Raw genomic sequence first — 24623 nt, 5'->3', positions numbered from 1 at the left:
ATATATGGGGACATTATTTTCCGATTATTAAAAAGATAAAGATTTTAAGTTTTTAAGACTTCTAATCCATTGAAAGTTCTTAGTTTTCACTATTAATAACTTTACACCAGTATTCTTAACTATTATTGTTAGCGAAAAAACAAATTGTACTTTAGAAAACTGAGCAATATATGGAACTATGGAAGTGAGGAGAAAAAATAAAATAAAATTGGAAGTTGTGAATGCACTACCATTCATGCAAATACAATGTCTCAAAACAATGGTAATTTAAAAATAAAATGCATGTGTTTTTCTTTAATATCTTCCTTCCTGTTTTGAAATGGCTTATTGCATTTTCCCTTTTGGAGTTCACAAAATATATATTTCTTCGATTATCTAATTCAGAGAAACATAAATAATAAAAAATAATTTTGTTAAAAATTATTAGCACAACTGGTAAATCATAGAAACGTATTCTAATTAAGTATTGGATTATGGTAGATAACTAATGACTTTTTTGAATAATATGAATCATAGATCTTAAAATTGACCCAATTCAAGTAAAATATATTACACTTTAAATTATTTACCTAAATCTTAATATTAGAATAACTATCTGCACATCTAGTGAATTAAACATCCGATATATTCATTATTCACATTGTTTAATATTTTTATTGTCTATCTATACTTTTTCTTAAATATTAAAGTTTAATTCGACTGTAACCTACAAAAACTAAATAACTACGTATACAACATATCAAAATGTTTAAATATTGTGATAGCATGTGATGAAATGATAGGAAAACTGCTTAGTTTCAGCAACTTAAATTTAATAATCTATTGTCTATATAGTTTTAATCCCCAAAACCTTGTGTCACGAGCTCACAGATAGAGTAATACTTATAGTTGGTGAATCTCTATAAACTTGGCGTTTACAAAATAGTTGCTCCTATATTCTATAATTTATATTCGTTAAACATATAAACAAAATATGAATGGATAATGAATCCTAAGAAAAATTACAAGTATCTATTGGGCTAAAACAACAAGAGCCCAATGATTATATTCGAAATTTAAGCATAAATTGGGCCCAAAAGAAAAAAGAACAAGACCCTAAAGAGTTTATTATATTATTTTAACAAATATACTTAAAACAATTAAGAATAAGCATTTTTTATATTTCATAATATTTAAATATTAAATATGCTCTTAGATTAGTTAGTTTGAACTTAAAAGTTTCCCTTCAATGAAATTATGTTAACCTTTCAAAAAAACAAAGGAAGAGCATATTAGAGATGATGAGAGTAATTTTGTTTCGACAGAATAAATATTTCATAAAAAAAAAAATATTAGAAGACTATTAGAATTTATTGTTTCTGGTCATTAATTAACTGTCAATATTTAAAAATATAGACTAAAATATGTTGTTGAATTACTAAATTAAAAAAATTAAATTAATGACTAAAAATAATAAATTTTAATAGGCCTCTAGCATTTCTCTCTCATAAAACTACATCATTAGAAATGAGGTGAAAATAATGAACACAAAATGGGTAAATGATTGTGATATCATTGTTAAAAAAAATTGCCAACATTGTTTGGTGTATATGCATCTATCTTCACAGGCACCCAAGAAAATGTCCTACCCCTACCTGCCGGAAATTCTTTTTTAGCTAAAATGATTGGTACAATCAATAGAATTCTAGCTAGTTATCATTCACAACTTTATTGTCAGCTGTAAAGTCCAGTGAGACCGTGACACGTCACCAAATCCTTTAGAAAAATAGCCGCTTGAAGTCGTAAATCATAATTGAACTTGCTTAGTTAGTAGCATATCACTCTTAGTCTCTTACCTTCCAAGGCATGAGCAATTATCATCATTTCTAAAACCACCACCACCACTTCTCTCTCCCCTTTTCTGTTTTCACTTTCCTTTCTTGCTGGGGTTGGTACCTGGTAGCAGGTAGGTTTCTACTTTCTACTGATTCAGGTAAGTAAACATCAACGTGACAGTAACGAAAGTATCTTAGGGAGATAAAAATCAGAAATTAGCAACAGAAGTCAGAAATAATTGGTAGAAGAGATATATTAGAAACAGAAACCAAAAACAAAAATGAAATGAATAAAAGTATAACGCTACAACTGGGGGATTCCAATGCCTATTGATTACTACAACTGCTAGACTAAAAACTCTAACCTTTCTGACTTGCAAATACTCTACCCTTTTTCTTCAGTTCTCATATTAATCCTCTTCTAATAGCTAAATTATGATTATCATCATCATCATCATCAACTATGGCTCCTATAAACCCCCCATTCCAGCACTGTACAAAAATCCAATTAACTAAGAAATAATACTAATAAGAAAATAACTGAAATCATGATTCTAAATAAAGATATATTGAGATAGAAATTGTCCAACTAGAATCATTGGCCCCTATCACATGTATTCCAATCCAAGTCTTGAAGTGTTTGGAATGAGTTCAGGAGAAGCATCTGAATCAGTTGAGAAGCCAAATTTGTTTCTCATTTCAAGGACCTTCTTGTGTGAATTGGAGTGCACGGCAGGGCAGAACGTTGGACTGGCAGCAGGCCGGTATTCGGGGAAGAGGCGGCCCGACTTGTAGCGAACACCACAGGCATTGCAGAGTGTTTTTGGCCCCATTGGCCCTGCCCTCCACTGTGGTGTCTTGGTTATCTCACAGTGCATGCATTTCCTAGCTGCCGCACTATTCTGGTTAGTATCATGATCATCATCTTCAGTTAAAGGATTAGGTGCTTTGGTTTTCTTTTTCTTCTTGTGCTCTCCAGAAGCTTGCTTTGCTAACTTGATTCCAGGATGAGACTCCGCGAAATTCTCAGAATCTGAAGAAGCCTTAAGAATGACATTAGGCTGTGTGTTCTCACCAACAGAGGAAGCAGGGGAGATGAGTTGCATCACCGGATGTGCCTTGAAGCTCGACGGGCGCTGCCGCTTGCTTCGCGCACGTCCACAAGGCACCACTGGGATATAAATCTCCGGGCATTGAGCCACAACCTTCTCCCTGGAGCAAGAGCTGCTGCTCTCTAGGACAGAAACTGGACTTGATGTCCGGAATTGTGAACGAGTCAAATCCTCCTTGATTGTGGTGGTGGTGGTGGGGAGCTCCACCTTCTTCATGGTAAGGCTCCTACCGGAGAAAGAGTCCTCCACAAAAGTGGATAACCATTCCAACTGCACAATGTCTTCATACTGAAAATTACAGCACATTGATCAAAATGAGACTAATATACATAAATATATAAAGGTTAGTATAGGCTAATAGGAGTGCATATAATTGAATATAGATATGAAAATTATGGTAATTAACTAGTAGAGAGGTAAATGATGTAGGAGGAAGAGTCATGTGGGATGCTGCTACAAAGAGTGACATTACAACCTCTGTTTTCAATGTTCATTATCGTATCACATGGCAAGTCACATGACATCCGGCTCCAATAATGATCATACAAATAATTTACGCAAAACAAACCCCACCAACCAATGAATGCAGAGTGGAGAGGACGTGTGCTACATGTCACCGACACAATCAAAGCGTCCTTCTCTTAATGACCATATTGCCCTTCTCTTAGAGTATAGAGTATTCCTATTTCCTAATATCGGCTTTTAGTTGTAATCCAAATTGCACATACTATATCAAAATCAAACTTAAATCTAATTTGTCTAAACCAAATGGTCACAATACCTTTGTCCATAAATGTCTTCAACACTGAAGTTACTGAAATGTAGTAGTAATAAAATTAAGAACCCCACAATCATTTTTCTTTTAGAAAAGGCCAATATAATTTTTTTGAAAAAAGAAAAAAAAAATTGTACAATACCCAATTTTGTATCGGGAAAAACTCACTAGCGTTGATAATTGAGAACTGTTAACAATTTAGTCAAGTCTGTCAAATCGTCTCACGGTTCGATTAACAACCGTAAAAGTATTCTCCTTTTGCATTAGCATATGGCAAAATAGTTGACTTATCTATTGTTTAAAAAAGTCATACGGCCACACAAAGAATAACATAAGAACTCGAAATCATTTTAATTTTTTTTAAATAATCTATATGTAATATCACTAGACAAATGAAAGACTAGTATTAAGTAATAGAACCCAATTTTCATTCTACCCATTAATCATTTCGCGCAGGAAAAATGGTTTTCCATTATCTATTAGAAACTATCACCATACATACGGATACATTTCCCATCTGCATAAAAAATAATTAAAAGAAAAAGTAAAAAAAAAAAAGGATTTACCAAATGGCCAAATGAAGCATCACTAACATAGTATTAGTATATTAAGCAAATAAGTAATATACACCAAATTATGAGTATCTTTATGAAATAGAAAAGTATAGATAGACAATGAAAATATTAAACAATGTGAATAATAGATATATTGGATGTTCATTTCACTAGGTGTACGGATGGTTATTTTAATATTAAGATTTAGATAGTTAATTTAAAGGTATAGTGTATTTTTATTTAATTGGTGATTATTCATGTTATTCAAAATAATCATTGTTTACCTAGCACTCTCCTTATGAAATATACTACCAAATAAGTATAAATATTTTGTGGAGTGTGAGCGTAAACAACGGTGCTTTATGCAAAAAAGTAGCAGTCGTGACTAAAAATGCAACGCTACATAATTACATTACACCAGTCAAGTTTCAAAAAAAGACAATCCTGAACGTATACAAAGCCAATGACGTCAGCATCAGTTAATCGAACGGATGACAGAAATCAGAAAAAATGGCAAGCGCGTTGATATAATCACATGCACGTTCATGGAATCCACGTGAACGTAAAAACAAAACAAAAAACAAAAACGCATTAAAAAAAAAAGGAGTACGTTACACTGTAAGGAAACTCACCGGAACGGAAATCTCCGCCGAGAGGTCCGTCACGGCATCACGGCGGGGAAATGCTGTATCTGTGGCCGGCAGACCGCTGTTGGACTCGGAAGACCAGAAGCTCGCCGGCGTTTCAATGTTTCCGGCGCAGGCGGCAGCGACGGGCAAGGAGGCGTCGGCGGTGGCAGCGTCGTCGGCGGGGAAGTCGAGGAGGTCGTCAATGTGGTCGAAGAAGCTGCCGCAGTCTACGTCGTCGACGAAGTTTGGCTCAATCATTTTCTCTGTGATTTTCCTGAGAAAATTGAAACGAGAAAAAGAGAAGAGAAAATGTTGAGGTGTAAGTGTAAGAAAATGAGAAAGGAAAAGAAGCAAAGAAGTTATGAGTAGTTTGTTTTGTTTCGGTGAATGAATGAAATGTGAATGGTTTCGGAATCCGTTATTTGTAGTAGCGACCATGCCGGGGACCCATGAAAGGCCCAATGCTATGTGTCCATCTTAGAGGAACCCCCTGCGCACGTTAGCAATACTCTTTTCCACTAAATACTTTTATTATTCAAAATTTTTGCAACAAAATCTATACTTATTTAGTAATTAATTATTCACATCGAAGATTTTAAAATCCAAAGTGAAAGATTTTAACGTTATACACAATAAAAATTAAAAATAAACTTCACATGTAATATATATATATAGATAATTTGGGTGGACCAAATCGTAATATTGGAGAAAGGTTTTTAATTTTTGGACATGTTTCCTTTTTTTTTTTTTTCAAATTTTATCACAATGGAAAATGTTTTAAGTGTAAATAACTCTTGGTGCATGTTAGCGACAGCTGGTCCCGTCCGGAACATAAAACAGGTACAATTTAGTGTTCATTTTATCCTTGAAGTAATAAATTTGAAGATAAAGAAAATTTCGGTATGTTGAATGTTTCTCAGCTCCTCTCTTTTCTAAATAGAGAAATGTTAGGAGCTCAACAATTTTTGTGTTTTGTAATCATCAATTAGTCATCAATAGTCTTTTTAATGGTGTGAGATTATATCTAACGGTAAAAAATTACTCACTTTTTTTTTATGGTAAAGTGCTGATCATAAAACACAAAAATTGATGGTCCTAGACTTTTCCTTCTAAATATAATTTATAGAAAAAATAAAAAATGGAGGAAGAAGATGAAAGAGCAGGAGCTAACCTTTCTTTGCGGTTGAGTTGAATACTTCTTCCTTGGGAGTGTGTAATATAAATTATTTAAAACCTTGAACCCTGAAAAGAAGTAAAAAAAACAAAATATAAGAACAGAGAGGTAAATATAAAGGGTATGGTTGTAAATAAAAAAGTTATGAAGCAAATAAGGAATGAAGGGCGAAACCTGGAAGTAAAAATGGTTGGTTTGGTTGAAGAATGAAGAGAGGAGAAGAGAAGTAGAAGGGAGGAGAGAGATGGTAGGTGGAAGAAGTTGCTACTTGAATGCTAGCTGGATGGGTTTTACTATGTTGACATGTATATCATCTCAAAAATCATATCATATCATATCTGAGAGTTGTGTCTTGATGTTGAAGTGTTCTTCTCTCTTTAACTTTTATGGATGGGCCCCCACTCCCCCTTCCCTTCTACCACCTTGTCTCCATTTCCCCGCTTGTATCTTTCAAACCACCGCTGGACACCATTTCCAATCTTACACTCTAACGCATCTTCTCATTATTAACTTACCAATTTAGTAAAGGAATACTCATTAAGGTTTAAATATATGATCAAAATTATAAATTTAAGACTCATTACTTTCTTATTTTATTGTTTTTTTTTTTTTTACCAAAGATAGGAGACTCGAATCCACAACCTCTTAATTATTTTTAATAATTTTTTAGTATTTGTTTTCTTAACCGAATATCTTTAAATCTAATAAATATTACCTAATAAAAGGGCTAATAAATAGAAAACGATAAAATTATAATAATATGGGTAAAACACTTATATAAAGTATAAACCAAAGGCAACTCAATATTATATGAATCAATTAAAATAGAAAACGTTACGTGAATGTCCCCAATCATACTTCTATATAAATAGAATTAAACTAATTCCAATTACATAATATAATAGTAAATCAAAACATATTGATTCGAATTATGTGACACTAAATTAAATCAGCCTGGTTCAAATTACATGGTGCAACAAATAAATCAAATTAAGCCAATTTGATTTGCATTTTCTTTGAGAATATATTAGAATATATTAGGATCAAATATCATTCATTAGAATTATTTAACATATTTAAATATTTATTATAAAATATTACGTTTTTATTATTTCGATTTGACTCTCTTAATACTTATAAATACTTTTTTATATTGTATCATTCTACACAACTTGAACAGACACAAATACTTTTTCTATTATTCTCTCTTATCCTTTTGAATATAGTATCAGAGTCATGGTATCCTTATTGAAGAAAATATATTATTTTTTTTATGAAATCACCGTATTTTTCATATTTTTTCTTTATTCTATTTTCCTTTGTCTTTTGTCACTTTTTTAATACTTTTTCACCTCACCGACTAGTCTGTTCTCCGTGTCTTGTATCTTTTTGAGTTGAATGATCAAACACCATTGTCATATACTGTTTACCTATTCTCATGGAGAAATCATATAGTTTTTCACTTCCTTTCGCCAGTTTCGTCTGCATTTTTCTTGTGCCAGTTTCCGTCTGCGTTTTCTTGTGGCAGTTCCGTCTACGTTTCCTTGTGACCGTTTCATCTGTATTTTCTTGTGGCAGTTCCGTCTGGACTTCCTTATGGCAGTTCTATTTGCACTTCTTTGTAGCAGTTCCGTCTACGCTTTCTTCCAACAGTTCCGTCTGCGTTTTTTACGTCTGTACCCATTTTATCAGCTTACGCGTTTTTGTTATTTCGTTGTTTTAAATAAGTTTCAAACTCAAGTTGTTACTTGATTTTGAGAGGGAAGGGGGATGTTAGAGTATAATTAGGATTAATTATATCAATTAGCATTATTTAAAATATCTGAATATTTATTGTAGAATATTATGTCTTTATTATTTTGATTCTCTTAACACTTATAAATACTCTTTATCATTCTATACAACTAGAATACACACAAATTATTTTTTAATTATTCTCTTTTACCCTTTCTAACAGCCTTAGTAAATCAAATGTAACAAATTCAATTTATGCTCAATGGTTGCTAGGGGTAAATCGAATTCATTATACTCGTATTAGTATGTATTGAGCTATATGTATAAATCGAATTTAAAGAATTTGATTTAGTATGAAACCAACGTATGTAAATAGGAGTTGAACATGAATTTCTCATGATAGTGAAAGTCACAATGGCTAGTGATGATAGTTTTTTAGTTCTGGTGCATTATAGAGGGTCGATTAAGAAAAAAATGTGTTCTGAAATTAAATTTATTGATAAGGATCCGCTTAGTATTTTTCTCAAACCTTCAACGAGTTTCACCGAGTTTCAGAATACTATAATCTAAAATCTGGGGATGCAAGGTGTGAAATGGTGGAGAAGTTATTCTATAGAATTTTGATTTTCGTGTTGCAGGATGATGTGAAGTACGACTCCTTTGTCATAGGCAGTGACGATGATTTGCAAATTCTATTTCAAGTGCACTTCACAGTAAACTTGTCGATGCAGTCTGCCGTCGGTAACACACCTAATAACTCCTCGAACTAAACCCATGATGGACGGCTGCTGTCGATGTACCGCTCAAAATCTGTCAAATATTCGCTGATGTGCTGTCCATCGATCGAGAGCTCTAGTTGGTACGCTATATCCTGTAGCGTAATCGTGCACTCTCCGAATGGCAGGTGAAATGTATGCGTCTCCGGATGCCATTTCTCAAGAAATACACTCATTAATGGCTTATTCAACCTAAACCAGCGGTCGTTAAGTCTCGCGAAATGGGCCACACCAGCCATCTACAGGTACGGCATGATCCTATTGTCTAAGGACATGTCATGCTGCCTCCTCATACTCGTGATACAGCGGTGGGACTGCATGATAATAAAAAATTCTCTTAGAATCATAACACTCTAAAAAACAAAAATTACCTAAAACAGATAATTCTAATAAAAAAATACTTTAACTAAAACTAAATTAAATTCTAACAAAACATAGTTAATATAGTATTTACGACGGAAAGCTAAACCTTTTAGTATATAACTAAAATTGTAGTGCTTCCTTAATCTAACATTTGAAATTCAATTTTTTAAATAAATTAAATCATTCTAAATTCTTGCTAATCCCTACTGCCTAGTTAATCCAACACTTGAAATCTAAATTAAATTAAATTAAACTCCAACAAAATTTCTAACCTCGTTAAACTTCTAACAATAAAAACTTACAAATTCTAACCAAACCTGTTAATCTACTCGTCAACATACTTAATTACTCCCTCATCCTACATGCATTTGTGATTTCAATCTTCTAACACCCTAAATTCCTAAATCAATACTCTAACTACTATTTGAAGTTTAAAGATTCTAATAATTCTAATAATCAAGTTATGAACGATTTAATATCACTAGCAATTTTTTATTTCTTAAAGAAAATGAAAAAATTAAATTTTATTTACTAATCTCTTCATGCATGCTATCAGTAATATGTGTAATTCCATCCAACCGATAGATTCGATTTGGGTCATTTTCCATCTCCGCAGTTTCAATCTTCTACTATAGATTCCATTAGTTGCTATGAATTCCTCGTTTTGATGGGGCATGATGTGATGAAATGTAATTCGAACAAGTCAATTTGAATTCTCTATACAGAGGTATGTATGTAAATCGAATAAGGGTGTATTAATTTACATTGGAACGCGAATATGCATAAATCGAATCAAGGTGTGTCGATTTACTATGTGCAAATATCATGGACTAAATCGAGATAGACTGTATCGATTTATTATGGGTAATGTCTAATACCATGTGTATTTCTTAGTAAATCGAAGTTACTTACATCGATTTACATGAAATCCTACTAATTCGATATATTTTAATTCGATTTACTATTATAACTTGTAATTCGAGTTTAGTGAATTCGATTTATAAAATGATATGCAAAGAAACATTTACATAACGTTTTTTATTTTTGGTGATTTATGTAATATTGAGTTGTCTTTGATTTATATAAGTGTATAATATAATATTATACTCCCATGTCTCTTCCCCCTTTTTTTTTAAAAAAAAATAATAAATAAAATAAGAATTAAATTGGTCAACATTTGAAGTTCACTTACCTTGCAACAATGCAACTTGAACTTTAATGTTCAACAAGTGAGAACCGGTTGATGCTTTGAATGCTTATCGAGGAGCTGTAGAATCGAAACGGAAGGCCTTAAACGCCATTAATTCATATCCCATTTTCATTTTTGTTTTAAATGTTTTTTCTTCGAAAATTATTGAGGAAATTACTCACTTAAAAGAAACATAATTAAAAAAAAATAAAGGTATGGTAAGTAATTTGATGGCCTAAAGCAATGATACTATAGGAAACATTTTAAGTGCACCGGAGAGTACCGGTGCACCAATTATTTTAACCGTTAATTTTAATTAATATATATTATATATATTTTTTATAATTTAGATCAACGGTTAAAATAATTGGAGCGCTGATACTCCCGTTGCACTTAAAATGTTTCCAATACTATAATAGTAGTAGTAGTAGTAAAATTTGAGTGTGAAGTTGAACAACATTATGTAAAACGAAAACTTTAGCCAGGTTTTAAAGAGTTCATCTAAAAATCAAACTTTTCTGACTAGTACTAATTAAATAACTGAGCAAACTTGAATTACACTCTTTGAATCATTGATAGTTTCCTTCAAATATACTCTCACTTTCTAAAAGAAATAAAAATCTGTTCAAAGGGAATATAAACAACAGAGTATGGTGGCACTACTGCACTAGTGCTGCTCCACTTCACAACCCTTCCTTAACTAACTTGGATTGCACTCTTTGAATCCCTTTTTTCTCAAACACTTCTCCTTCAATTTCAACCCTTGTTAGAAAAAAAAAAAGAAAGAAAATGATAATAATTGGTTCAAAACACGGACATTTCGCTGAGTTATCGTGTCCGCGTGTTGGACACATTTCGGATACGACACTCACCGACACTCGTCCGACACGCGTGTCTGCTGTGTCCAACCGTGTCTTAATAAAAAATAAAAAATTCTTCTCCGAACACGTCTGGATACACCTAAATACCATCACGTGTCCGCGTGTCCAGTTTTATTCTTAACATACATTCTTAAAATAAATTTAGATATAGTATATATTATTATTTATTAAAACAAAAAATATTTTAAATACTTGATATAATTAAAACAAGACATTAAAAATAATTAAAGATTTTAATTTATATTTCAATATCAATAAATATCAAAATATCATTATAATTTATCTAAAAACCACTTTATAATTTATATATATACGTGTTCTCGTGTCATGTAAGATTTTAAAATTCGCATGTCGACGTGTCCTGTGTCGTGTCCCGTGTCCATGTCAGTATCCGTACATCATAGTTCAAAACCCAACTAAATTCTGTTGAGTCAACTTGTTAGGCTTTATTTTTAGTCACTATATTAAAATGTTAAGATTGCAACCTCAAGTTGTTGATGAACGTGACTACAATTCAAGACAACTAATTACAATTATCACAAAAAGAATATTATCTTCTCTAAACGGGGATGTAGTAATATTCTTCTTTTATCACGTGTCTAAATGCAAAGTGGGAATCTTTTGTTTGTGTAGGAATTTCTCATCAATTATTATTCTCATATATTTATATAATATTCTAATTAGTATGAAGTGAAAGATATTTAATTATATATCACTATAAAGAGGCAAAACTGCAAAAGGGAACAACAGGTTTAAGTTTTACAAAAGGGAAACTCTCCTAGAAATAGCAATAGCATTGGCATATCCACCAGAAATGAAAGCATGAACTGTAGTGAAGAGTTGCCATGCTCTTCACTTTTCTCAAAATAGATGACGCTTTGACCAGTCGGACCAATGATTCTGGTCCCTGACAGGCCCACTTACTGACCCAATTTCTATCAAAGCCCAGCCCAACAACAACCCTAATTTTCATTATTGTTTGACCATAAATGCTTTCGATGAATCCAAATGATTGAGTCTACATGTTCCAATAAGTATCTCTGGGAGCTCCTCTTGTGTGTTCCCCTGCACAGTTTTCATTTTGTCAAGTGTCTTCTTGTTTGCAAATATATAAATTAAGATAGAAATTTAGGTGCAGTCAATTTTATGTGAAGCTGACTAGGGTATTATCGGTTCGGTTCTTATAGATATACAATCGTTCAGTTTGCTACTTTTACAACAATCGAACCGAACCAAACCGAACTAATAGCGGTTTAGTTCGGTCGGTTTTTTCGATTTTTAATTCATAATGAGTAGAATATGAATCACAATAATTAGAGGTTTAAAATAGTCAATAAACTAAAATAATAAGAGTAAAACATTGAAATGGTTAGGGGGTTGGGGATTTTTGTTGTTAGGTTAAAGGTTAAAATGGTTAAAACATTGAAATGTATGCATATCTTTGGTTCATTTTGGTTCGGTTCGGTTTCTATTGAGTCAACCGAAAACCGAACCGAACCGATCGGTTTTGTAAAAAAAAAAACCAAAAAAACTGATTTTTTCGGTTTTCAAGTCGGTTGTTGTAATTTTTGGTTCGGTTTTGCGGTAATTTTTGGTCCGGTTCAGTAACTTACACCCCTAAAACTGACAACTAAAAGTCGTTAAATAATTTGACAGATTTAACTAAATTGTCATCTAATGACTCTCAACAATTAACTTCACGTGAAGTTAACTGCATCTGAATCTTTACTATAAATTTAAAAGGTCAATATTTTACCTGTATTAAAAATGCCATTTCTATGACCAAATTGTTAAGGTATCCAAGAACAAGGTTTACAACTCCCCTTGCAACTGTTGAAGATCCAACATTGATATCAAGCTGAAAAAAAAAATAATACATCAATAATCAGTAACCATAACACTATTCATCATATGATTACATATTAAAGACTTGGTTACATACCTCTAAATAGTTCTTCCCACGTATATATTTTACTTCTAGCGCTTGCCCCAACAAACATGCTTTCTTTCCAACACTTTGCTTCACTACCCATGATCCCTAAACAAATTAAACCACATGCATGCCAATATTAATATACACATCACTCTGCATTTATATATTTATCAATGATCACTACTACCTACCTTAGAAATGTATGGTATCAACTTAAATCTTGAATTCCTGTAGGCATCATCTCCTTCAACAAAATTATGCAGTAAATAATTGTCTTCCAATGGAGTTCTCATCATGTAATAGAGTGCAGCAGAATACAATGGATTCCCTGGCAACTGAGATTTATACACACATACAATTATTATGATGACATACATTACTTCATGAGTTCTATATTATATGGTTTATATGAGTTAGTTCCTGCTAATTACTTACTTGTATGTTGATAACAAAAAAGAATTCTGAACCACCTGCTGCTGCATATTTTTGAACTATGCTACTAGGCCGACTACTTAGATTATCTTCTCTCACACCGGATCGGAGCCAATCCACGCCGACAAGTTGCATCAAGGAGCCTATTGCCTTGACCTGCAGACGAATGGTTATATCTCTAACACTTTATCGTCCAGCATTGTTGTTGTAATTTGTATAAGCATACCTTTTGATTATCTGTCAAATAAGTTGGGCCGCGAATCAAATACAAAGATGGATCAGATTCAGCCCAACTGCATGGTGAATCACAAGTTAAATCTTTTTGAAGAGTAGTTCCATAAGCTGGCTCATCTGTCTCCAATGCTACCTCTGGTATTTCCATATACCCTTTTTTCTGAACTGCAATAAAACATCAATTATTATGTTATATTGTTTCAGCGAATCATCTAAAAATATGCACGTTTGATATATACTAATTAAAAACCTGCAAGGCCCTGCAGCTTTTTCACCAAACCAGCAGGTGTTGGTAACTTGGGGTGAAATGGAGACTGTACACATCACATAGTTTCAATCCAATCAGAAATAACAGAGAAACACACAAATTTTATCTTCCTATAATAACATTTTACTTCATTTGTGATGGAAATTCACGTGCAGTTGTCTTCATGTGAGTGATCGCCTAATAGGGGTGTTATCGGTTGGGTTTGGTTCAGTTTTGGATAAAAAACCAACCGAACCGAACCGAACCGAACTGAACTAATAGCGGTTTGGTTCAGTCGGTTTTTTCAGTTTTTAATTCCTAATGAGAAAAATATAAATCACAATAATTAGAGGTTCAAAATAGTCAATAAATTGAAATAATAAGAGTAAAACATTGAAATGGTTAGGGATTGAGAATTTTTGTTGTTAGGTTAAAGGTTAAAACATTGAAATGTATGCATATATTCGGTTCGGTTCGGTTTTTATTAAACCAACCGAAAACCGAACCAAACTGATCGGTTTTGTCAGAAAAAACAAAAAAAAAACCGATTTTTTTCGGTTTTTAAGTCGGTTGTTATAGTTTTCGATTCGATTTTGCAGTAGTTTTCTGTTCGGTTCAGTAGCTTACACCCCTATTGCCTAATAAAAAAGGTACAGGTAGGATGGAAAGCAACCTGAGAAGTTTGATTGTCAAATTGCCAGTCATTGTCAAGATGATCTTGGTCAATAGGCTCTGGAACATCAAAGAACTCATCAGCTGACTCATGCAACCCAACCAAACTTGTTCTCCTTGTACCCTCTTTGGGAGCATCATCTTCCACTTCCATAAGGTCCACTACCTTTTTGCTGCTATTATCTCCTGTCTTTACTTCATTATCCTCCTTCTCATTTGCTGGAGTTGCTGGTATCCCTATATCTGCTGCAATATTTTCTACACTTTCTCCCTCCCCTTTTGATTTGAACATCTCTCTCAGTGCTGCAATTCTCTCTAGCATTCTAATGGTCAAGGATCTTGATGCTGTAGGCCTCAGATACAATTTCCATAACTTCCAATCAATTGCAAGCATGTGTTTTACTACTGATTGCTTTCCTTTGTTAACTGGAGTTACTACATATCCTCCACCTAGTAATTCATGCCATCCATTATCAGTAACACACAATAATTAATTAACTAATTAGTTTAATTAAGCATTAAACATCAATTTAAAAGCATACATTACTTTTAAGGGATGCACGGACGAAGTTACTATTTTGTGGACACTTTTTATGATGAACAGAATGGAGCAATATCACTGTTTCACAGCCAAAATTAAATTAAACCCAACTCATGAATAATTAATTAATTAATATCAAAGATAATCATAATGATAATAAGATTACCATATGTGCCATCATCCTCTCTTCTCCAATACCTTCTTAACAGCATATCTCGTGGTTTAATTCCCCTGATTAAAGATGAGACAAGTTAATTAGCTAGAAAAATGAATATGAATACTTAATTTAATTGTTAGAGTAAAGTATCGTTTTTGTCCCTAACGTTTGGGGTAAGTCCTATTTGTATCTCTAACGTTTAAATCGTCCTATTTGTATCCTTAACGTTTATAAAAATGATTCAATGTTATCCTACTATCAATTATATTAACAAATTAGATTATATTTTTCAATTATTTTCACTTAGATGTATTCATTCTCAATTAGGTCTCACTTGGATGTGTTCAATTTTAATATTATACCCACTATTTGTGTTTAGATTCAATTATGTCCCTAGAAAAAGTGAATTATGTAAATGTTGTAGGAATTAGTTTCAACATTTGATGAGCTATTTTTCGGAGTAGATCATCGATTCTATCAAAGACATTTGTATTCTAACTTCAATAAGAGATTTTTAAAACTTAAACTAAAGCGCTCATGATGTGTAATTGACAACAGGATAACATTGAATCACTTTTACAAACGTTAGGGATATAAATAGGACGATTTAAACGTTAGGGACACAAATAGGATTTACCCCAAACGTTAAGAATTGAATTGATTATTACCATGGTAGAAAATCATTATACATCTGAAGGTGAATAATATCACTGTGACCATCAATGTGATCAACCACATTGCCCTGGTATACACAAAAGTCCCATCTGCAAGATTATTGGCATCAGAAAAATCTATAATCTGATTAGTGAACTTGAATCATCATCTAATTAAATTCATCACCATTTGGATAATTAGAAACTTACTCTGATCTTGAAGGACCAAGAGACATAAGAGTGTGGAAAATAGCTTCTGAACTTGCATCAACCACACCCACTCCCATCATTACAGGTATATCACCCCACTGAGGACAAGTACAAAAATCATATCATATCATATCATTTTCTCATCTAAAATTAATCAAACAACATCATATACTACATATATATAAGATCATGCAATGCAACTTACACCTCTACGAGGATTTGCCTCTTTGAACATCCTTAGTCCTACACACAACATATAATAAGCAAAGATTATGATTATGAATGAATATTTAATGATGAGGACAATTAATTAGTACTTATATTACCATTGTAGCAACCAAAAATCTGCCATGGTGAATGATCAATAACATCAGAGGTCATTGCTTCACTGTATATCCATGATTGCCAGTCAAATGAGAATTTCACCCAATCTGGCCTTTTTGAACCGCCCTTTCTATTTTTGATCACATCATAATAATAATTATTACAACAATTTCTATATATATATATATACAGTTATATGCATGCTCATCATGTATAAATAAATCTCATCATGTACCTTAGAGATGATTTTTTTGGCAAAGGAGAAGCCAGCAGATTTGGAGGCTCCTGCAATGCAACCATATAATAATAATAACATACACAATGCAAATAATTCATTATTATTATAATTTGTCTATGGTGAAAGAGATTTAATAAGAAATGGAACCTTCATAGCAGCATCCTGCAATGAACGAATCCATTTTGCAGCTTCTTCTGAACTACTTGCTCCCAACTACAAACAATAATAGCTCAATCAATCATAGTAAAATTTTGATTTATATATATGTATTTAATTTATTGAATAGAACAACCTTAAGCTTATCCCTTTGGTTTGAAGCATTATATACTGTGAAGATGAAGAACACCTGCAGAAATTAAAGCAAATAGCCACTGCTACTTAATTAATTAGTATTAAAAAAATAAGCCAATTTGGATAAGATGTTACAACAAAATTCAAATTCAATTGATTTTTCTTGATAATGTATTACTTTGGGTTACAATAAATGCATGGTTAATTGATGACTTACTTATTAGTTATTAAGGTAGTGTTTGTTTTGAGATACTGAGAAGCATCATGTTTGTTGGTTTAGAGATTGATACTAAAATTTCTGTCTCTATCCTTAAAATTTTAGTATTTCAGTACCTCCAAAAAGTAGGGACATAAGAGACTAAAATTTTTGGAGATGGAGACTGAAACTTTAATAACATTTTATACCTAAAATATCTCCATTTCAATTAATTAATTCCAATTTTACCATTTGTACAAATTAAATTAGAGTTTCATTCTTGTTTCAATTTTTGTCTCCCATTTTGCACCAAACAGAATATTGAGATTTATTTCAATATCTGTCTCTTAGTTTCTGTCTCTCAGTCTCAGTCTTTTCGTTTCTGTCTCTTCCCCAAACACTAGCTAGTGTACCTTTTTGTTGATGCTCTCTCTTCCATTGTCATTAACACGAACGCTGGAGTCTATAATTGCACTTCTATTTGGCTCCTGAAAGTTACTTCTATTTAGTAGTCTCCAATGTCAACTTAATTATATAAATTAATCCAATCATTGTAATAATGGGTTATGCATTTTCATAACACACTACGTGAAATGGTACATTACAAGTTTTAATAGAGTCAAACAAAAAATAAATTTTTTTATACAAAATTAAAAATAAAAATTTAATAAAAAATATAATTATATATTTAAAATATTTGAATACTAAAAAGACTACAAACAAAAAAATAAAGGGTAGAATTGATAAGAAAAAAATAAATTCAATGTTAACGTGATTTTCTAAACGCCGAAACTACAATTTCTAACTTCTTGTAAACGCACGTTAAGAACGTAAAACTACGTTGGCGTTTAGAAAAAAAAAAAAATATCCAAACATTAAGAAAAAGCGTTCAATGCACTCAAACGTGCTTCTCTTCTTTCTAACACTAAACCAAACACAGCTATAGAGAGAAACAAATCCATGACATGCAATAATAATAAGAATAATAAGGGTGAGGTTGTTGACCTTGACGACGGAGAGGGGCTGGTTTTTGAAGCTACTAAGAAGATTTTCTTTGAGAATGAAGTATCTCTTACGTGAGACTTGATAGCCAAGCCTATTGTACGTGAAAAGATAGAGCCACCCTTCCATGCCACCATTTTCAATTTGAGCGCCACCACCCATTTTCACTTATTTATTTTTATGGATGGTTATTAGACGAATCCTCAAAAATGAAAATAAAAACCTCCTCCTCCTTTCTTCTTTCGGCCTTCTCGATCTCTTTCGCTGAAAGGGATCAAGAAGACGAAGGAGAAGGAGGAGGCAGTGGCGGCATGAAGGAGAATAATAATAATGTGATTACACGGCGGATCTTGCAACGGGGAATGAGAGATGAAAGAGGCCTATGATCGATGATGATCCTATCCTTTGCATGAGTTAGATGATGAGATTTGAATTGGTTTTAATATTACCTATTTTGTTCCCTCACTTCTCGTTCAAGAACAACAATATTCATGCGTGTTTTACTCATCACACATTATTCTCTTTTCTTTGGTCAACTTTTCTTGCCCCCTCCATCTCCTTCCATATATAATTACCTCTCACTCCAAATTAAATCTCCTACACTTAGTTGGCTGCCTACATTTTAACTTTGATTACGCGTATTCATATTATGATCACTTAATTTTAATGAATTTTATTTTTCAAAAAAAAAAAAAGAGTCAAGCGGGCTAGCCCGCCAACCCGCCAATCCGCCATAAAGTGGGACGGGCTAGCATTTTGAACCCATTTTAGTTGGCGGAGCGGGCCGATCCACCCCATTTATATGGCGGGCCTAGGCTGGGCGGGACGGGTTGGGGCGAGTCGGCCCACTTTGCCACCCCTATTATTAATTATAACTAATTCTTTATTAAAAAATATTATGCTTACACTAAAAATACAATAATATTATATGCTCACTAGATGTTATTATTTTGAACTAACATTTGGTTAGCTATAGTTATATTCATATTTACAAGAATTTATAGTTTAGACACATAAACTACATAATTTGTATCTATATTTACTAAAATTTATATAGATGAGTTAATATAATTTACACTTATATTTATTAAAATTTATATAATATATTAATAATTTTATTTATTAAAGATAATTTAATATTTATACTAGCTAAATACTAATAAAAAATATTAAAAATAGCCGATTCTCAATTTTTTAAAATAAATTATTAAATGACAGATTTCGATTCAGTTTTATTGACCAATTTAGTAATTCAATAGCAATTTTTTTTAACACTTTTATGGTGTAAACTGAATTGTTTAAGTTAATTATTTTTTATCCGATCAATCGATTCAATTTGATTTTTAGAATCATGGTTTTGAAACTTACAAATTTAATATCTATGAACTAAAAAAAATACAAAACATGGTCAAGAATATATGATTAGCAATTTAAGGAGAAATTACACACTAATGATTGGATGTGTAATTCTTCTGTTGAAATGTTGGTTAGCAATTTTTTAAACCCTAAAAGAAATCAAATCCAACTGATAACTTAGAAGATATAGACCGTCTATATTATCATAATATTGGTATATTTAACTTGGAAGATAAGAGTTTTGAAGTGGTATTATCAGATGGGAAGAATTTCAAATGTTCCGTCCTTAATTTGTTTATAGAATTCATAAAATAAAAAGCGTCTTTTTACTTATTTACGAAAAATTTTAAGTTAAATTGTGGTAAAAACTCACAGTATAATTGTCGTTATATAAAGTTGCTAATTGAGAATAGTTAGATGATTTAATATGTTTGATTAATAAATTGTTGTCTAATACTGCATTTTATTCTAAGAATAGCATAAAATAAGACACTAAAAATAAAATATAGAAGATAGAGATGCAAAAATTAATATTTTTATATTTTTTTTATAATAAACTAGTTTAATTTATTCTATTTTTTTCATTCAAAAAATTTAAAAAAAAATATAATTATAAAAAATTAATAAGCATAATGAAAGAAAAATAAAAAATAAATTATCTTTTATTACTTGTTAGTGTTATTTTTTTATTTTTCTTTTAAGATATATAAATACCAAATACATTGATTTAATGTCTGTAGATACAATATCTCATCTATCAAATACATTTTATGTCTTTATATTCTGTGTCTTAGTGTAGATACAATATCTCATCTATCAAACACATTTTATATCTTTATATTTTGTATCTTAGTATTCTGTGTGCTTGTAAATAAATACAATTTAATATTTTTCAATTATATATTAACTTTACATAAAGGAAATGCATATGAGTATTTACCTTAAATTACACTGTAATTCAGTTTTAACTTGAAAATAAATATTATAAACGTTATCATAATAATAGTGAATCTTAATGTAACCTTCTCATTGCTTAATTAGTATATGACTAGACCTGAAATCCTAATTAAACCAAGTGGTTACTCTTCTCTATAATAAGTTATTATATATGTATAATATAAGTTAGAAGTTCAAAACTATTGGTTCATAGCTTATAACCATAGCCTTCCTCTATTTAAGCGAATATACTTAAATCCCTATAAATTATAATATATACTTAAATAAAAGTTTATAATGGAAATTAAGATAACATGTAGAGAAAGCATTAAACCATCATTACCCACTCTTGAAGAACACAAAAAGCACAAACTATGTTTATTCGATGTGTATCAACTTAACACCTATTTTCCACTAATCCTATTTTACCACAAAGGATCTTCAGACATTTTAACACAATTGAAGAAATCACTATCCGAGGCACTAACAATTTTCTACCCTCTTGCAGGTAGGGGTGTTATCGGTTCGGTTTGGTTCGATTTTAGACCAAAAACCAACCGAACCGATTTATTCGGTTTTTACATAATACCAACTAATTGGTTTGTTGTTTGCGCAACAACCGAACCGAACCAAACCGAACCAAAAGCGATTTGGTTCGGTCGGTTTTTTTTATTTTTAAATTTTAACTAATAGAAAATTAATCTTAGTAAAATGATGTTCAAAACAATTAATAAACTGAAATAATATTACATTACATTCAAATTCAACACAATTTCAACTCATTCCAACAACTAAACATAAAACAAACACATTTGTTAAGTCTAAAATTTCCATTTCAATATATTACTAAACCACTTCTGCGGTTCGGTTCGGTTCGGTTCGATTTCTGCTGAGCCAACCGAAAACCGAACCGAACCGATCGGTTTACTTCGGAAAAAAACCAAAAAAATTGATTTTTTTTTTGTTTTTATTCGGTTGTTGTAAATTTTGGTTCGATTTTGCGGTAAATTTCGGTTTAGTTCGGTAACTTACACCCCTATTTGCAGGTAGAAAGAGTAGTGATGATCCATTTTCAATTAATTGCAATGATGAAGGTGCAATCTACATAGAATCCACAATAGTGAACATCACCATTGAAGAGTTCCTCAACCCACCAAAACTAGAATTGCTTAACGAATTGCTTCCTTGTGAGCCAAACAAGACTCACCCTAACCATGAAGTGTTGCCACAGTTAGTGATCCAAGCCAACACTTTTAAGTGTGGCGGAATAGCTGTTGCAATGTGCAATCTTCACACACTCTTGGATGCTTCTTCTTGCATCACTTTCTTGAAGACTTGGTTTGCCATTTCTAGAGGGTCAACGGAAGAGATATCGTTTCCTGATTTCTCTTCCGCGCCTTCTCTGTTCCCGCCGAGGGTGAACACCTCTGGACTGATGCGTTCGGGGGTGCTCAACCTCGGCAGGAACATAGAAATTGAAACACTCTGCACCACAAGAAGATTCTTGTTTGATTTCAAAGCCATGAATGAGCTCATATCCAAGGCTGCATTAGGAAATAATGGAAGAATGATGAACACAAACCCTACAAGGTACCAAGCAGTGTCATCATTCATATGCAAACACATGATTATGTCATGCACGAAAGAAGAACAAGACAAGAATAGGCCAGTGGTAGTGCTGCATGTTGTGGACATGAGGAGAAGAATGGGAGAACCGTTCACACAAAACTCCATTGGGAACTTGCTGTGGCCAGCAGTGATGCTATGTGAGAATGTGAAGAAGGACACTGAGATAAGTGAATTGGTAAAGGTGTCAAAGGGTGGAATTGGGAAAGTGACAAAGGAATTGCTGGTGAGAGTTCAAAAGGATGAAGGGTTTTGGTGGAGTGATGAGTGTGGCAAGTTGATGCTTGAAGAGGTGGTGAACAAAGATCCGGTGTCGTTTTTGTTCACAAGTTGGTGTGATATGGGATTCAAAGAGTTGGATTTTGGGTTGGGAAAACCTTTGTGGTTGGCTCAGAAAGGTGGCAATAGTGAAACAATTCCAAACACAGTGGTTTTCATGGACACAAAGGATGGAATGGAAGCATGGATCTCAATGAGACCCCAACACATTGCTACATTGGAAAATGATGTGGATTTTCTCAAATTTGCTCTGCTTAATCCTTCTGTTTCAATTCTATTAAAGTAACATACATTTATTTATGGTGAAGTTACATTTGTGCTAATGAGATTATAACTATGTAGAGGAAGTTATCAGTATGTATGGTGAAATATATGTGTCTATATCAAGGTTTGGTTTACTCCTATCGTCTCTTTTCTTTCCATCAATTTGAAGCATCTAGAACTGGTACAATTATTCTTTCTGGTATTGCAAATTTGCATTTCGTAACAATAGAAATTGAGTTCTTTTATAAGGACTAATGTATAATAACAATGGAAGCAAATGGCATTAACTGAGACAAGCAAATGGGTGCAATGGACATCATATAGTGGATGGGGTTGCTAGGTGTGATGAAACATGTAAAAGTGGTGTTTTGGTTTAGTTCATGATTTGTTGTGTTTTTGGACTTAATTTTGTAAGTTAAATTTTTTGTGTAATACTCTAATATGGAATTTTTAGATAAAATTTTGGAGGATTTTTTTAAATAAAATAAAAAATATATTATTTTTCATAATAATTTTTTGTTTAATTTTTCATATTATCTGCTAACTTATTACTAACAATAATTAATTATTATATTTTAAATACATATATAAAAAGATACATTTAAAAAATATATTTATAAAGACATTTTTATTAAACACAACTATAAAAAAAAATATTTTTATTAGACACGTCTACAAAGACACTTCCATTAAACACAGTTATAAATAAGAGTTGGTAGAAATTGGCAGAAATATTGTTGGTAACGTAGCGAAATTGTTATAAAAAAACAATAAATTTATCCACTAAAGAGTAAATTCGCTTAACAATAAATTATTGATTCGGGTGGGTTTCGTGAAAAATAGATTAAGTGAAAAAATAATAGTTAAGGTGAGAGATTAGGGGTAAGTAAACTTGTGAGGAAGACACTTCTGTTAATGGCAAATAAACAATACAAGAACTAATAGTGAAGAAGAGATGTGGAGAACAAGTGTTGAGACCTCCACTAATGTCACAAGAGGATGAATGAGCTTTATTTAAAGTGGACAGGAATGGTTTACAGAGAAGAGAAGCTCTCAGAAGAGGATGAAGGTGAAGGTGAAAGTAAAGGATGAAAAGGGTTTCAGGGTCTGTGAAGTGAAGAGTGAGAGTGAAGGATGAAGGATGAAAAGTGAAGTAAAAGATGATTTGCAGAGATGGCTTGAGGTCCTTTTTATAGCGTAAAACCATGATGAAGAGGACACCCTTGGCCAATGGTTTTAGTCTGACATTTAGTTTACTGCTCTTTCCAAAATATCTTTAGGTATTTGGGATCATCTCAAGTCTTGTCAACTGAAAAGGGTAGAAAGTTGATTCTCATACGTTAAACTAAAGCTCCTGACATGTGATATTAGTGAAGGGGCATCTAGTTTGGTTTTCTTTTAACTAGATGACACCTTTACACTCCAAATCCAACCAATCCACTTCTACCAATATAGTTCTCAGTGAAGAGAAATTCAACTCCTCAAAGTGTTATTTTGGGTTCCATCCTTTTAGCCCAATACCTTTAGGAGGAACTTAACTCTTTTTTGACCATATTTGTAGGTCATTATAAAAATAATTATGTACAAAAAAAGTTTATATTTTTAGTACACAATCAATTATAAAACCTTTAATTTTAAAAAGAATAAACAACATATATAATCTAATTAAATGAATTTTCAGATTATAGAAATCGAATATATGGAGTAAGAAGTTTCTTTTTTACATTTCACACTTTAGCCACTCATAGATTTTCCTAAGATTTCACTCTCATACTTTTAGTTTTATGTATTACATGGTTGAAATGAATTTGGAGGCATATGATTATATATATAAGAATATAATTATTTTGACCAATTCACATAGATGACTCCATTAGTCCATTCAATTTAACTATTCAGATGCATATATGCCTGTTATATTGAGCACAAGTAAATTTTTTAATACTTCATTTGTTTAATTTCCCTTCTTTTTGTGGAGGTTGCATGACTAATTTCTACAAGGACATGAAGAAGCCAAATCAATTAATCATG

At 32.1% G+C, this 24623-nt stretch overlaps 3 protein-coding genes across 5 annotated transcripts; 1 reads left to right on the top strand and 2 right to left on the bottom strand.

Annotated features, from left to right (window-relative positions):
- On the bottom strand, positions 2044-6491 carry LOC107645022 (GATA transcription factor 8). Of its 3 annotated transcripts, XM_016349021.2 has the most exons (4): positions 6233-6491; positions 6056-6126; positions 4888-5158; positions 2044-3214 (listed from the first exon to the last, which is right to left on the bottom strand). In XM_016349021.2, exons 3-4 carry the CDS (start codon positions 5140-5142, stop codon positions 2423-2425), a joined length of 1047 nt encoding a protein of 348 aa, XP_016204507.1. In that variant the 5' UTR covers positions 5143-5158; positions 6056-6126; positions 6233-6491; the 3' UTR covers positions 2044-2422. The 3 variants fall into 3 exon arrangements, with proteins under 3 accessions (XP_016204507.1, XP_016204506.1, XP_016204508.1); XM_016349020.2 differs by lacking the exons at positions 6056-6126; positions 6233-6491 and having other exon boundaries at positions 4888-5519; XM_016349022.2 differs by lacking the exons at positions 4888-5158; positions 6056-6126; positions 6233-6491 and adding an exon at positions 3333-4329.
- On the bottom strand, positions 11682-18577 carry LOC107641585 (protein ENHANCED DISEASE RESISTANCE 2-like). The gene is made up of 19 exons (XM_016345069.2): positions 18135-18577; positions 17543-17617; positions 16935-16988; positions 16790-16855; positions 16640-16689; positions 16407-16534; positions 16286-16323; positions 16081-16178; positions 15886-15981; positions 15227-15291; positions 15067-15138; positions 14521-14969; positions 13851-13914; positions 13593-13765; positions 13370-13522; positions 13126-13269; positions 12944-13039; positions 12758-12859; positions 11682-12066 (listed from the first exon to the last, which is right to left on the bottom strand). The coding sequence occupies exons 1-19, from the start codon at positions 18291-18293 to the stop codon at positions 11974-11976; spliced, it is 2175 nt and encodes a 724-aa protein (XP_016200555.1). The 5' UTR covers positions 18294-18577; the 3' UTR covers positions 11682-11973.
- Positions 20698-22818, top strand: LOC107641584 (vinorine synthase-like). The gene is made up of 2 exons (XM_016345068.2): positions 20698-20931; positions 21470-22818. The coding sequence occupies exons 1-2, from the start codon at positions 20721-20723 to the stop codon at positions 22612-22614; spliced, it is 1356 nt and encodes a 451-aa protein (XP_016200554.1). The 5' UTR covers positions 20698-20720; the 3' UTR covers positions 22615-22818.

This window comes from Arachis ipaensis, chromosome B05 (genome assembly GCF_000816755.2).
Source record: "Arachis ipaensis cultivar K30076 chromosome B05, Araip1.1, whole genome shotgun sequence".
NCBI lineage: Eukaryota > Viridiplantae > Streptophyta > Magnoliopsida > Fabales > Fabaceae > Arachis > Arachis ipaensis.
This window is presented reverse-complemented; position numbering and strand designations above follow the sequence as displayed.

Excerpts from the sequence above, each read along its gene's own strand:
- LOC107645022 (XM_016349020.2), bottom strand. The coding sequence starts at position 5,322 with ATGGTCGCTACTACAAATAACGGATTCCGAAACCATTCACATTTCATT. Across the intron at positions 3,215-4,887 it reads CGGCGGAGATTTCCGTTCCG|TATGAAGACATTGTGCAGTT; the intron begins GTGAGTTTCCTT and ends TGTAATTTTCAG.
- LOC107641585 (XM_016345069.2), bottom strand. The coding sequence starts at position 18,293 with ATGGGTGGTGGCGCTCAAATTGAAAATGGTGGCATGGAAGGGTGGCTC. Across the intron at positions 17,618-18,134 it reads AGCCCCTCTCCGTCGTCAAG|GAGCCAAATAGAAGTGCAAT; the intron begins GTCAACAACCTC and ends AGTAACTTTCAG. Across the intron at positions 16,324-16,406 it reads GATTTTTGGTTGCTACAATG|GACTAAGGATGTTCAAAGAG; the intron begins GTAATATAAGTA and ends TGTTGTGTGTAG.
- LOC107641584 (XM_016345068.2), top strand. The coding sequence starts at position 20,721 with ATGGAAATTAAGATAACATGTAGAGAAAGCATTAAACCATCATTACCC. Across the intron at positions 20,932-21,469 it reads AATTTTCTACCCTCTTGCAG|GTAGAAAGAGTAGTGATGAT; the intron begins GTAGGGGTGTTA and ends CCCTATTTGCAG.